General features: G+C 44.3%; 1 protein-coding gene across 2 annotated transcripts in view; it reads left to right on the forward strand.

The window, feature by feature from the left end:
* Window positions 1-15,834, forward strand: part of Me3 (malic enzyme 3) — a 222,268-nt gene that overhangs the window by 187,973 nt on the left and 18,461 nt on the right. For both annotated transcript variants that reach the window (XM_008844135.3, XM_008844136.3), the window contains one exon: window positions 10,079-10,188. In XM_008844135.3, coding sequence (XP_008842357.1) covers window positions 10,079-10,188 — 110 coding nt within the window. The remainder of the gene's footprint in view (window positions 1-10,078; window positions 10,189-15,834) is intronic.

A 15,834-nucleotide genomic window follows, 5' to 3' on the forward strand; every position in this document is an offset into this window, starting at 1 on the left:
GAGACAATAACTTTACATGATAGACCATAACACAAATGATAGACACGTGGGGATAGAGGAGGTGTCAAAGGGGAAGAGGGAATAAAGATGATTTTCTGTATGAAATACACAAAACTCAATTTTTTAAAGCCCCTCTTCAGCTGTTATGTCATTCAATGGCAATTAAGATACCACCAGGGCCTTCTAGAACTCTCTCTTTGGGCCTTTTCCTTTCTCCCTTTCCTGACCCTGGCTTTCTTGGGTGCGGAAAGCTCACACATAAAGTCTTGAATTCCCACTTTACCATCTTCCACCCCTAGATCAGCTGTCATAATTGAAGGCAGAGCACAGACAGTTCTATGAGAGAGGTTTTGACTCTGGTGAGGATCAAGATATGATTGCATCACAGACTGAGGTTCTCTAAACAGAAACATACAAATAATCAGAGAGGCTTTGTGGAGGACACTAGTAACCTCATGACAACTGGACACACAGTATATGTGGGAAATAGGAGATGGGATCTGTGAGGCCCCAAGCCAACTGATGGGGAGGTGACTTGGGAGAAAAATGTGAGCTTTATGAGCAGGAGTTTGAGGAGTGAGTTTCTGTGCCTTGGAGAAAAACTTAGGATTGGCCACTGACCTTTGAAAGGTTGAGAAGTCAGCAGATCAGCCACCACCCTTTTCCCAGCCCTGAGATTGTTGGTACAGTGTGTATGTCTGCCCAGGAACTCAGACCAATGGGGAAATTCAGGAAGACATAAACAACTGTTCAAGTGTTTTCTGTCTGGCTTGGACTTGCCCTCAGAACAACTAAGAACATCCTCATCATCCTGAGACATTTGCTTGGAAATTGCTGCTTCCCGAGGCTGTCTTGCTAATCAATGGGGTTTCCCCAATGAGGCCAGAATGCCATCTGAAGAGCCTGCCAGTCTGACTTCCAGGAAAGCATACAAAAGACTTTCCCAGTCTGGGATCAGGGAAGGAAAAGGCCTACCTCATACCCCAGGCTGGAATTCCTCACCAAGTGAAGCCAAGTGACCACAGAATCACCTCTTGTGACCGGCAACCTCTGCCCATCCAGTGTTTGAAAACTCTGCCTTATATAGCAGTCCAATCTAGGTCTCTGTCTTCTCTCGTGGCTCTACTTTTCCCTCAAGTCCTCACAAAAATAGGTCAGCTTAATCCCTAGCCCACACATTTCTTCACATGCTTGAGGCTACTCACCGTGCCTCATTCCACTCTGCCTTCTCTCCTTCAGGCTCAGTAGCATTACTGTCCAAACTATAGTCCCCAGCTTCCTTACTGGCAGATTAGTTTCCCTGGCATCCTTGTGAATCCCTCTTTAACCCCTGCCTCCCTACAACCTCTCTCACTCCTCTAACAGTCACCCTGTCATATACATTGGTAGGTTGTGGTGTGACAGCAGATGTCTGCCTCATGAAACCTGACTACATAATCTTCATATTCCAACTAGGCTAGCTCCTACCTTTTCCCAGCTTCTTAGGATTCCCCCCTTCATCCCCCACCTCTTATCTTTTACCTCTCCTCCAATCTAGCTCATTTATTTCATGTGTATACCTTCCATGTCCAATACAAATCCATCTTTCAGTCTCGCAGCCCTCGTAGCCAAACGTCTTCGAACTCAATCGCTGGCATTCCTCTTCATCATTTTCCACATTAATCCCATGTGATATGGTTCCCTTTCATCACTCCACTGAAAGTAGTCTGCAAAGGTCACCGGTGATTTTCTAAACAGTGACTCCAATGGACACCACTGGACCCTGTCTTACTTGACAGAAGCATGTGACACTCCTGACCACAGCCTGTCACACTGGCCCTGTGGCAACTGTTGTGGAGGCTACCTTTTGCCTCCGTGGTTCCCTGGTCACTGCCGTTGCTGGACTCGAGTCCTGTGCCTTTCTGATCTTTAGGTATGCCCTGGGATCTTTGTCCTGAGCTCCGCTCCCTACTTGCTCAGCACACATTTCCTTGGGACCCTTGTTCAGTCCCATGACTTCAACTACTCACAGTGCCCCAGGCTGATGCTTCTCATCCTCAACCTCATGCACAGCCTTCTGATTTGTGGGCATGTCTTTTCAAATACCGCACAGAACTTCAGATTAGACATGGGCAGATCCTGTCTCATCTAGAAAATTTACCTGTCTTTCCCTATCCCTCACCTCAAAGATAAGATACTACCATTCACCCTCCCTGGGTCCTCCTTCTCCATCTTCTGCATTTGGCCTGTTAGCAAATCCTGTCCACAGTCCTTAGTGTCTCCATAGACTCCGTGCTTATAATGTTCCAGGATTTTTTTTTTTATATTTTTGAGACAGGGTCTCCCTATAGCCCCAGCTGGCCTGGAACTCACTATGTAGACCAGGCTGGCCTTGAACTCACAGAGATCTGTCTGCCTCTGCCTCCCAAGTGCCAAGATCAAAGGCGTGTGCCACCATGCCCAGCCATGTTCCAGGATTTTTATATTCATTATCTCATTTAAAACTCATAACCAGACTATAAAGAGGTATTATTATCCTATTGCATTGCCAGTGAAGGTTGAAATCTGTGTCAAATGACTTCTCTAAGATCACACATTTAGTAAGTGATGGAACCACACTCTTGACTCAGAGTTCTCTCCTCAACTCCATATTCTGCCTTTGTTCTGAGCCACTCTTCATACTTCCTTAACACCTTTTCCTCAACTCCTTTTCTCCCTTGGTGTCCCCAGTATGATACAGCAGTACTTAACCATCTCTCACCGTAGGAGAGCTTGTTTCCTGTGTGTCCTCCCAGCCATCCATCCATCATCTACTCTGCTGCCAGAGCGAACTTCCTGAATCACGTGAAACTTTTCTGCCCACACCTCTCAGTGGGTCCCCACTACTCTCTAGAATGTTTAGGCTCTTTGCATCTTTAAGATGCAACCCCTGAATTTGACTCTGCTTCATCTCCTCCAACTTCCCCTCTCAGCCTCCTCTCCCAAGGTCAAGCTCTATATCTTTTCTGTAACTCCAAGAGGATAAGCTGCTCTCTTCCATGTGTGTATGCTATTCTTTCCTCCTAAGTCCTCTCTCCTCCCACATCCATACCCACTCTGTCTGGGAGCCTCTGCTCTTCCTTTAAGTCCTGAAGTTCAAGTCTCCTGCTCCTTGAGGCCCTCACTGCCCCTCCACCAAACAGAATTGCCCGTACTCCTTAAGCCTTCCTGCATGCCTAGCACAAACCTTTATTTTTATTCTTGCCACAGTGTACTGCAATTTCTTTGTGTGTGTCTCTCTCTCTTTGACTATGAGATCTTATATTCTAGCAAGTTCCACTTTTCTTTTTTTAATATTTTATTTATTATTTTTATTTTTTGTATATGATTGTATTGCCTGCATGAGTGTAAGTTGCACCTATGTTGTGCAATGCCTGCAGAGGTCAGAAGATGGCATTGAATCCCCTGAAACTGGAGTTATGAATGGTTGTTAGCCACCATATGGGGGCTGGGAATTGAACCAGGTCCTCTGCAAGAGCAATCAGTGCTCTTAACCTCTGAGTCATCTCTCCAGCCCCTGGCATGTTATTATAGATTGGTCCAGAGTATCATGAACACCCTTAGAAGAATTCACACTGCCCTAAGGGACAAGGAAGGCTTCCAAACAAAGAGATGACATTGGAGCTGGGCCCTGGGCACAAAGGAACCTTCTGGACAGGGAGAACCAGCAGCTAGCGTAAAGCCATGGGATTATATAAGGTCCACAGTGGCTGGGAAGCAGCAAAATATGTCTAGAGTGTCAGAAAACACAAGTGGCTACCAAGCTAGGCCAAAGTGAATACCATCTATGGAATCTGGACATGACCCAGAGGCAGAAGAGGCCTTCTTAAAAGAGATTTTGCAAAGCTAAGTGACCAAACAGGCCTGTGTTCAGAAAGATGTGGAAGATAGATTGGGTTAGGGGAAATAAACTTGAAGGAGGTGAATGAGTCATCATAGGACTCTAGCCAGAAACAACAATTTCAGTCACTCCGGGGAGAAAGGGCTTTACCCTGAATCTACCCAGTCCCACATGTACAAAGTTCTTTCTGCAGGAACCATGTCTGTCAGTGTATGTTCTACCACAAGTAGGAAAAAGGAACATACAAGGTAAAGTCTCTAGTCAAATAAATTTAGAAACTGCTGGGTTAAGCACTTCCCTTCATGCAGAACTTTTCAACATTTTTTTTGTATTTTTGAGAAAGGGTTTCCCTGTAGCCCCAGGTGGCCTGGAACTCACTATGTAGACCAGGCTGGCTTTGAATTCACAGAGATCCACCTGCCTCTGCCTCCCAAGTGCTGGGATTAAAGGCGTGCGCCATCACATCCGGCCTTTTTCAACATTTTTAATATACATCCTAACTGGTATATATAATATAAAGAGGTATCCAAACAACTCTTATTACTAGGGAAACAACAATTTTACTAGGGAACTTTTCCTAAGAGCATTTCAAGGGCATAGAGTTTAATGGAATGTATAAGGCTTAAAGTTTCATGATTCTGTCCACTCTAGTTCCTGGAAGGAAAAGAAAAGAAATTGTTTTCTGTAGGGTGATAACTGGTATTCTCACTAGGCGCCTGGCCACAGGAGACCTGCATGCGATTTTCACAGGGAAAGCAGAGCAGACTCCCTGGGAAATATGAGCCGTAGGTTTTAATCATTCTATTCAGACATGGGCTAAGCAAGTTTGCCTGCTCCGCCTAGGTCCCTCATATTTTTTCAGGCCTGCAAGAGGCCAGCCCAGGTGTTTAAAAGAATGGCAGGTCCTGACCCCTGGAAGAGAGATTGTCTGCAGCCTCTGGAATGTTCTGCTTTCACCAGCACGCTCATTCTACCTCTGGTCAGTCTGTGAGGGGAAGGGCAGAAGGAAGAGCCTAGACCCCTCATCCCAAAGAGGCTTGGTGCCATGTGGCAGGTGCCCAGCTCCGTTGGCTGTGGTGTGGGTCTTGCCACCCTGTCACACAGGCAGAGGTCACCATTTACAGCCTTCCCCTTGCCCAAGCACTGGGGAGAAATCAGGCCTCCACCCATCATCCTGTGCTTTTAAATGACTCCTCACCTTGGAATTCCTTCCATGACAGCTCAAAGGCCACTTCCCAGCTGAGTCCCCAGGGTCACAAAGTCTGGGAGCTCCCTGTGTGGCTTGGGAGGCACCTCCCCATTGCAGGAACTTGCCACTGGATGAGCATCAAATGTTCCTCTGCTGCTGCCAAGCCTGCAGGGTGACGAGTTCAAAAGTGCAAAAGGGGGCAGATAGGCAGGGCCTCCTGGCACTGGGTACCTTCTGGTAGGATAGTCCGACAGCAGCACACAGCCAACATTAAAACTGGGAAAACACCCAAAATAAGAAGTCCTGGACAGTCTTCTTGGGGAGCAGGGGGCTGGGCAGGGGCGGGGTGGGGGATTCACTGCTGCTGTCCCTGGAGGGTAGCCCCTTGCTAGTCTGGCTGTGTACAAAGAGGACCCTAAGACTGATTCTCCAGACTTCCAACCACATGTGGCTCTTAGTAGGAGCTGTTGAGAAGCCTCCTTCCCTCGCCTTAGTCTTAGAGAAAGATCTGTATGAAGTGCCCAGCATGTCTACTCCAGCCTCAGACATTAAGTAACCCATACCCCACCTCTAATGAGCTCAGATCAGGAAACTGAGACACAGAGACAGAAAGTAGACTCATAAAACTCAGAGAAAGAATTATTTTTCTGATTCCCTGTTCAGTGTTTTGTTCATTGTGTATCTTTCCCAATAAAGAAAGAAATCAGTTTTATTACCTACTGAGTTTTACCATTTACAAATCTGTATTGCTTTAACATTAAACTAGAGCCATTAAATCCAGATCCAAATTCCAGCACCTACCGAGTGCAATAGAAAACAGCCTTGACAAAAAGAAAATGTTTATACTCAGGATTTCTTCTCTGAAAACAGCACCTATGTATTAACATCATGAGAAGAAAGAGAGAGTACATCAAAGCTTAGCATGCTGTAACACTGCTGATACTCCACAAAGGTCAACTATTTTTGTTGCCATTGTTATTAGTATTTAAGTTAATTGATTATTGACATTCAAATATATGTTTTGGTGAAAGACTGTACATGGATGAATTAAGAACTATTTTCTTAAGCCAGGTGTGGTGGCACATGCCTTTAGTCTCAGTACTTGGGAGGCAGAGGCAGGCGTATCTCTGAGTTCAAGGCTAGCCTGGTCTACATAGTGAGTTCCAAGTCAGGTGGGGCTACAGGGAGACTGTCCCAAAAGAGAACCCCCCCCCAAAAAAAGAACTATTTTCTTCTACTTGAGCCATTTCGATTTTCATGTTTTTTTTTTAGTTCTTAATTAGCTTATAATTAGTTTAACAAGTTAGGAGGCAAACTTACATCATCCAAATCTGACAATTCTTTCATTTATTCACCTTCCCTAAAACATTTTTGAATGACAGTATCAACTCATCATAGATTTTCAATAGATTCTGAGGGATGGATGAATAGATGGATAGTTCTAAGATTAAAGTAGCCTCTCTTGATTCACCCTGGTTTTGTTTCATGAAAAGTTATACAGGAGAGGCTGATTGACTGGAAAAACATGGTAAAAGGTGCTCATGTCTTGGTGAACAGTCCTGGGGGTGCAGGTCCAGAGAAAGCAGGGTTTTGGAGATTCTCACATGCTAGGAACCCTCCATTCAGGTTATTGAATGGATGGCCTGCATCTAGATGGATGCAATCTAGAGACGGAATCAGATTAACCTGAATTAGTGGAGTTTTATTCTATATCCCATGGGAGCAAGGGGGGTTCTTACATAAAATCAAATATAATATGAAATAGCAGTTATACATTGAACAAAGGTATTTCTAACTCTTGCCTTATTTTACTTTAGAAAAATGGGTGGTGGCATTGCTTAGAGGTCAAGTGTGTGAGTATGTATTTGTTTGAGGTAGAGTACTCATTTGTTTGACCCACACATGCATCACTTGTTTTTCTGAGTTTTTCAAAATTTCAGCCCCAGGCTAGTTGTGAAACAACACTGAAAGTCTTATGTATAGTAAAATGTCACCAGCAACCAAAGACAGCCTGTTCCCTACTCCCAGTTCAAGTGCTTGTGATTCATAACCTGAACAAACATGCACAGTAAATTTTGGCTTGGCAAGCATGGCATTATGTTTGTGAGTGGAAGGTTTTATTTGTTTCTATTCATAGTATAATTGTCCTTCAGTATCCAAGGGAGATTTATTCTAGGATCCTCTCATAGACACCAATATTGGATGCTCAAATCCCTTAGGTAAAATGACATACTCTTTGCACACAATCTATACACATCCTCCTACATAATTTAAATCATCTTTAAATTATCTGTAATACACATTGTAAATGTTGTGTAAGTAGCTGTCATATTATACTATTTAGGGGCTAATGATAAGAGTCTACAATATTAATTATATGCACAATATTTCTAAAATTTTCAATCAGGATTGGTTGACTGTATCGGTCAAGAACTTAAAAATATGAAGGGATGACCATATTATTTTTAATGTTTTTATTAATTATTTGAGAATTTCATACAATATATTTTTTAAACTTTACTGAGAATTTCATACATGCACATAAGGTGTTTTGATCAAATCCATGCCCACTGCCTCCCCTCCAGCACCTTTAGTATCTCCCCTCACTTTTTTCTGACAACTTTGTGTATTTTCTTTCTTTCTTTCTTTCTTTCTTTCTTTCTTTCTTTCTTTCTTTCTTCTTTCTTTTTTTAAATTGGGCTTTATGCTACTCTAACATTCCCCCTCTGAAGAGATAACCCTAAAATCTTTTGGGGATTAGATAAGAGCTCCCAAATACTTTTGACATTTTTGGCCTTTGGAACGGAGTACATTGCTAAGAGGCCCAAGGACATTTTGACTTTTAGCCAAGAAACTGGCTACGTTTCTTTGGAGTCTTTTTACCCTAACTGCCTAGCCAATTCCTACCTCCTATTCTTATCACGCCATCCTCTGAAGGGGTTACCCAAATTGCCAATAGGGAATCGGGATGCATATCATTCTGGCTTCTTCCATGCTGAACACACAAGGTGAGGCAATTGGAGTACCCCTTCAGTGGGTCTATCTAAAAGACTCCCAAATTGCATCACTCTTATATGTAGGGAGAAAAAGAAAGTCCTTGACTGGTGAATAGGGGATGTGAAGGAGAAGTAAAGGCAAGAGTAGTTAGCATTACAAGTTCTAGACAGAGAACCAGAAAAAAGTCAGAACAGGGCAAATTTCAAATGTTCATATCAGAGTCCACTGGAATTTCTTGATGAGAGTTTCCAAAAGCATCCCTCTGTTGGGTTCCTCCTCATTTTACTTTTGTCTACCAAGGCTGGACTTGAGAGTGATGGACTCAGGATTTGTTTTCAAGCACTTTGATAGCTGTTGGAGGGGGCAGGATCCAGGTGCTCTCAGGTGGGTCCCCTGAGTTCTCAGCCCCTATGCCAGAGGGAGGCTGGAACAGGCACCCTGGCGATCTGCTGAGATCTCCCATACAATGTATTTTTATCATGTTCACCATCACCCCCAAGTCCTCCCATATACATGGCTTCCTTTCTCTTCCCACGCAGCTTTGTGTCCTTTTTTAAAAAATCCACTGAATCCAATTTGTATATCCGTGGGCATCTCTTGCCAGGGGAATATTATTTTAATTCACAGGGTTCACATCTGGGTAAGGTTGATGATTACTTTTCTCCTCTGGTAGTGAGCAAAGCACACTAGGAAGGCTAGCCCATAGGGATGAAGCTTCCAGGTAGGTACCAGCTTGATTTCTTCATGTTCTATGACTTAAGCACATGTTGTCTTCAGCAATAGGGTCTTACTGTCAAGTTCTGGAGGGTAACCAAGAGCAATGGCAATATTCTGTAATGTTTGTAGGTCTATGTGACCCCTACTGGCCAACAGTTCTGAAAGAGGTAACTCATTCATGGCACTGGGCTTTTTATTTGTTAGCCTGTAGTGTCCAGTAGGGGCACTGTCACCCTGTTATTGGGTAACTCCATCTAAACTTTCAATATATGCATATGCAAATATGTTAGGAAGCTTCTACAGTAGTAGGTGTCCATATGACTTTTTCAAAAAGTCTTCAGTGTTAGTTTTCCTTCCCTGTATTCCCTCCTCTACCCTACCTTCTCATTCCCCATCCCATTTAACCCGTCCTATTACGTTATTCTTTTCCCCTTTATATCACTGCATTCTAATGCCCCTTCTTTGGAATACCCACCCCTATGGCTCCTTACTAGGAGGACAACCTCCATGGGTATTACACATGAAACATATATATCTAAAGATTCAAAACATTTATCTAAAGATTCTACATCTGGAGTTCCAGGCTAGCTGGGGATACAAGGATACCCTGTCTCAAAAACAAACCAAAAAATGCAGATTCCTGGACCTCATCCTGCAGTCCCTCAGTGAGACTGGAGCCTGGTAAGCTGCATTTTAAAAGAGCTCACTAAGGGTTCTTCTAGTCCTGGAAGTTGGAAAACATCTTTACCTAGATGCTAGTACATGACAGGCTTTACACAGTGACTTTTCTCAGACCTGTTTGCATCTTGTTGGGGAGTAATGTCTGAATAGTGAGGATTCAACAACTCCAGGCCTCAGGGTACAGAGAGAACGATGATAAGCTACAGAAAATCTAAGAGCCAACATGAGGAAATTTCACTGAGCACATAGTTGGATTTGGAATGCGCTTCCTGCTGGGATCTGATAGTCACAGACTATAGAGAAGGCAGGTCCCATCTCAGCCCTCCTGGTCCTCCTGAGGTCTGCATAGTAACCCTGGGGAGCCACCTGTCCACATTAGATGTGGTGCTGACAGCTTGGTTGACTGTGAAGCCCAGGGCCCTACCCTGCCTTTCCCATCTATGATGGAGTAAACAAAGCTCTACTTCTAGAGTTTCTGATCCAGGAAGGTGACAAGAACCAAGAAGGATCCTCACTATGCCCCACCTACTGCCCTGAGTGCTCCCTGCCTCCTGTTCAGCCTGAAATGCATCCACCAGGGATTTGCTCCAAGAGGCAATCATGCATTCTTTCCTCCCACTTCCCCAACCCCACAGGTTTGGAATAGATTGCCTCATCCAATTTGAAGACTTTGCCAATGCCAATGCCTTCCGTCTGCTCAACAAATACCGCAACAAGTACTGTATGTTCAATGACGACATCCAAGGTATGCTTCCACCCACCTGACAAAGCCATGGGGTAATGGCATTCTTTCATAAAGCTCACCCAAATGCCAAAAACAGGACAGAGATGGCATCTCGTGGCTGGTCTGCTGCCAGCAGCTATAAGGAAGTATTAGTCTTGGATACATCTCCCACTTTGCTGATTCTTAGCTGTATGACCTTGAACACATCCCTTAACTTTGCTAAGCTTCAGTTTGTTTAAGTACAAAATAGAAATCATTACTACAGAAACAGGTAAGAATTAAGAAATTCTATACAGTTGCTATCAATCATTAGCTACTTGGAAAAGTCACTTTTCCAACTATAAATTCATCATCTGTTCTCTATCTTCTGATGATAACCACAGAAAAGTATTATAAAAAGTTCAAGAACTGAGACTTGGGAGCTGGAAGGCCCAATAGGTAAGAGTGCTTGCTGCACAGCATGAGGACCTGAGTTTCCATCCAGCACCCACATAAAAATCAGGGTATGGCCATGCATGCTTGTAACCCCAGTGCTGTGGGGGGATGGAATGAGAGGATTTCTGGGGCTTGCTGGTCACCTGCCTAGCTCCAGGTTCAGTGAAAGACCCTGTCTCAAGGAAATAAGGCACAGAATGGCAGCTGGTATCCTCATCCACCTCTAGAAACACAGGTTCATGTACCTGCACCTGCACCTGAACATACACATGTGCATACAACACAAACACACAGCCGTACACACATATACCACATACATATACACAGAGAGAATGTAAAAAGCCGGGCGTGGTGGTGCATGCCTTTAATCCCAGCACTCAGGAGGCAGAGGCAAGTGGATCTCTATGAGTTCAAGGCCAGCCTGGTCTCCATAGTGAATCCAGGACAGCTGGGGCTACAGGGAGACACTGTCTCGAAAAGACCAAAAAAAGAAAAAAAAAAAAAGTATTCAAGAGCTTATACATAGAAAGCATTAGTATATAGGGCTTAATCAGATCAAAACATTGATTACCATAAAAATAGCTTCCCACAGCCATAATATCTTCTTAGATTTTTCGCAACACAAGGTATATCCCTATGAGGGAGGCATGACAGTTCCTTCCATAAACATGGCTGGGATGTATGCTGCTGAGAAGTGTAAGCTTGAGAGACACTGGCACCAAGAACGCAGCACTACAGAGGCTAATGTGAAGCCTCTTTCTAACTCCATGTCTGCTTGGTCACCAGTTCTAGAGCCCAAAAATACCTGGAGGCAGTTGCTTCTTGCTTTGGAGTGCTCTGAAGCTGGAATAGGAAGAGCCTCTCAGCAATGGTCTCCCTGACCCCAGACTACTCAGTGAGAAGCACTGGGAGCTGCTCCCAGCTTTCTGGAAGGCCCAGGAGAAACCTTCATGAGTTATTTAACAATGAAGTTTGACAAGCCACACTATTAAAACCAAAGATCTATGTCAGATAAAAGGAATGAGTTGACATGGAACAATCTCATTCCTTAAGAGTGAATGATGGTCAACAACATTCTACAGATGATTCCTTCACAGATCCAAAGAGTTCACAACTTTTCATCATGTCGGTTAGGGATAGATTAGAGAGAACACATACCCAAGGAGGATCAGCAAGAGTTTATAGCTAAATATTTATGACCTATCTGGCACTGTTGTAGGCATTTTACACATTTAATGTGATGACATACTAGCATCTATGTCTTATTAATGAAGAAACAGAGGTACAAACACAACTTATATAGCAGTAAATATACAGTTGACATTTTAGCCCAGGTATTTGGAGTCTAAATTCCACATTCATAACCACTTACCATACTATTCCAGGTCTTACCAATACAAAGCCATCTGCCTCTTCTTTTCCTTTTGGTTCATAGCATGGGGTTACAAAACTATAATAAATTATTTTTTGTATTTGTCATAAATTTCAAGGGGTGATAAAGCAGAATTATAGCACACTATTATATAAGCAAGTTCAAACATATGGCTTCAATGCTTGAAGAGTGCGTGCCCAGAGAGGGAAAGTTGGGCACCTCCATTCTGTTCTCTCAGCCCCCTCTGATGCCTGGGCCTGGAACAGGCTAGTGGGCAAGGCCAGCCTCATTCTGACAAGATAGTGCTCTGTAACGGCAGAGCGGCACAGTCCAAGAAGACTGGTTGGGGGCAGCAGAGCATCCTCTCACTGCCTGCCAGTCACCTCACTGTCATATGTACCTGTGGCCTTGGAGGAAGCACCTGTGGGATAGCCCCCAACCAATTCCCCCATCATGTCATTCACCTATGAGTCAGCAACACGACAGCCATTCCCCTGAACCCCTCAAGCTGCCAAGTCCAGTGGCTGGAAGTGGAAAACAAGTCCATGTGGGTGGCACACCTGGTGCACAGGCTCCAGATGAACAGGCAGACAGGTCTAATGTGTGGACATCCTCATAAACGCACACAGGAACACAATAGGACCCTGTAGTCCATGCACCTCAATCACCCCCACACTGATGCCAAAATGCCTCTTCAGGGTGGAAATATGACTCACTGTGCTATGACCTTTTCATGAGAAAGTGTACACTCACTCACTGTAGTATACAGCTTGGGGAAAGGAAATCTCTTCCCGTCCTCTAACTGAATATTTATAAGTCCTCTAACCTTCTGTTCAATTTGTTTTGTTTTATTTTGTTTTGTTTTGTTTTGTTTAAACAGTCTTAGGTAGCCAAGGCTGGTCTCAAATTCCCAATCCTCCTGCCTCCACCTTCCAAGGGCTGAGATTACAGGTGTGTGCCACCATGCTCAGCTGTGTCTCCTCACCTTCATCTGAGGAGCTCCTTTATCCTTCAACACTCCCCTCATGGATTGCTCCCAGTCTGATGCGGGTACCTGCCCTGGTGCTCTCCTCTGTCTATTCGTACATTAATCAGTTCTATATCACTGTGACAACTGCTTGAGGAGAAAAAAAAAAAAAGGAGGCAAGATTGATCTTGGCTCACAGTTTCAGAGCTACTGTCCATTGTTTCTGGGCCTGTGGTGAGGCTGAGCACCATGGTAGAAGGAGGTGGGACAGTGTTGCATGTGTCGTGGTGACAGGAAGCACTGAAAGAGGAGAAGAAATGTCTGGGGACTAGATACATCCTTGAAATGCATATTCCCAGTGACTGTTTTCTCCAGCCAGACTCCTGCTACCAGTTTTCATCATTTCCTAGGAACACCATAAAAATACAAATTTATCAATAGGTTCCTTGATGAATCGGAAACATTATGATCTAATCAGTTCTCAATGATTGGATCTACCTGCTGGGGACCAAGATCTTGACTTGTGAGCTTTGGGGGATGTGTCATGTCCAGACTGTAAGAGCTCTCTCCCTCACTCCTCTCTGGATGCTGCTACTGCATTCTCTGCTCTCGCTGGATGATAAGCTTCTGCAGTCAGGAACTGTGTCTTATCTACTTTTGTTCCCCAGCTCCCAATACAATACCTGGAACACTGTACGTACTTACTAAGAATGAATAAATGTTATCTACACCTACATATGACATTCCCATCATAACACTCACCCATATCTACACTGGCCGCCTTACCTGCAGCGTCTCTCTTTCCTGATCATCATAAGCATGCTCACACAGAAATGCACCTCACATGCTCATACTCAGATGTAGGCAAACATTCAAACAGGTACACTTGCATATACATAGAGCTTTTTAAAAGTTAAATCAATTCATTTTCATAAATTCATTGACTTTTGAGTCCTACCCATAGACCCTCAGACAAAACCAGATGGATAGTTTTCTGGTTCTCACAACAAATAAGAGAGGAATAACTCATTCTTTCTTCAGAAATTAAGAGTGAAGTCATTAATCTAGACCTTACAGGGAGAGCTGTTAGACAAGAAGCTGGGTGTGGTGGTGCATGCCTTTAATCCCAGCACTCAGGAGGCAGAGGCAGGTGGACCACTATGAGATCAAGGCCAGCCTGATCTACATAGTGAGTTCCAGGGCCACCTGTGGCTATACAGAGACCCTGTCTCAAGAAGACAAAAAAAAAAAAAAAAAAAAAAAAAAGAAAAAAGAAAAAAAAAAGAGTATCCTCATAATTTCATTTCAGACTTTGGTGAGCAGAGTCTCGATATGTAGATATGTCCACATAACCAACCATAATAAAGAAGTTGGCATGAAGATCCACTTACATCCTCCTTTAAGGAAAGCCTTATTGCCCTTAATTAATGGCAAGCTACTAGCACATCAGACAGAGCCTCAGTTGCAGGAAGTCCCTTGCCCACAACCCTACCCTACCACAGGCACCCCTCGCCCACTGATGAAGGAATGTAAATGTCCATTCATTTCATCCCAGTGCAGGACAAAGTTCCCAGTGGCACTAGTTGAGTCTTTAGACCAACACTGAATCTCAACCCCCTTCTCTATGCCTCTATCATGCTTCCTTCCCGTGTACTGTATGTACCATGTACCTTAAAATCACTGACCCCATGGGGCCAGCCACAGGGCTCAGCCTCTGGAGCCACAGCACTTGAGGAAAGACTTCCTTCCAACTGTCTCCTCTACCTCCAATCCCAGCTCAGTCTCAGGAAGCCTCTGCCTAGGACTGGCTGGTCCTTGGTGAGCAGGGCTGCCAATGCACTGATTCATCTCTGACAGCCTTTTCAGAAATTTTGGACTAAGCAGATGCTTATGGTTGTTACAGCTGAGACTGTCTCTCCTCTTGCAGGGAGAGAGAGAGAAGCAAGGAAGGGAAAATAGAAATAGTTGTGCTGGGGGACAGACCAATTTTGACCTTGAGGAGGACAGTTTGTACCCAAGGAGTCAGGTCCACAATGCTGCTGGCCCAGTTACCCTGGACCCCTGATCTCCACTTGCAAGCTGACCACACACTGTCTGGGTATAAGAAACACAACTGGCTCATCAGCTTCAGAGCACACTCCACTCTACAGCCTTCCCTGGACCTGCACAGCCCATAGTCCTTCCATATCAGGGACAGGTAGCCTGACAGGATGCCTGTTGCTACATCAGGACAGTGTCACCTCTTCACAGTTTTTGTTTGTTTGTTCTTGAAAGAGGGTTTTGCTTTATAGCCCAGGCTGGCATTGAACTTGTGATGATCTCCCCATAACGTAATCCCTAATGCTGGGATTACAGGAGTGTGCTAACAAGCCTGTCACCCCTTCACACTGTTAAGCTTCAGTGTGTGAACCAGAGTATTTAACAGTCAGCCACTGAACTGAGATAAATCTACCTCTGAATTCTCACTTTTCAGCCCTGTGATTCTGGCCAAGTGGTATCAGTTCTCAGAGCTTTCTTTTCCTCAGCAGGCATGACTAATAATCAGCAAGTACCACGACAACTGCCTGCATGCTTTTCCCAAGTCAGCATCTACTCTAGTGAGTTGATGTCTATGTCAATTCATTGCTAAGTATTTCCAGCCTTGCCTCCTGTGCTGTTTAAGGATCTTAGGGATGTATGTACAGGCAGGAATAGCCATGCAGCAGTACTTGGTTCACGAGGCCCTATTACTAATATCTCTGGTGCATAAATACATGGAAAGGGGAGGGAGATTGAGACCCAAGATAGACTGTTGGTGAAGATAAGGAGTGGCTCAGTGTGAGCACAGGGCTGCTGAAGCCTGAGGGAAAGGAAGGCATGACCATCATGCTTTCCTCCACTTTCCCAATGTGCC

The sequence above is a fragment of the Nannospalax galili genome, unplaced genomic scaffold, assembly GCF_000622305.1.
Source record: "Nannospalax galili isolate Female #2095 unplaced genomic scaffold, S.galili_v1.0 scaffold278, whole genome shotgun sequence".
Lineage (NCBI taxonomy): Eukaryota > Metazoa > Chordata > Mammalia > Rodentia > Spalacidae > Nannospalax > Nannospalax galili.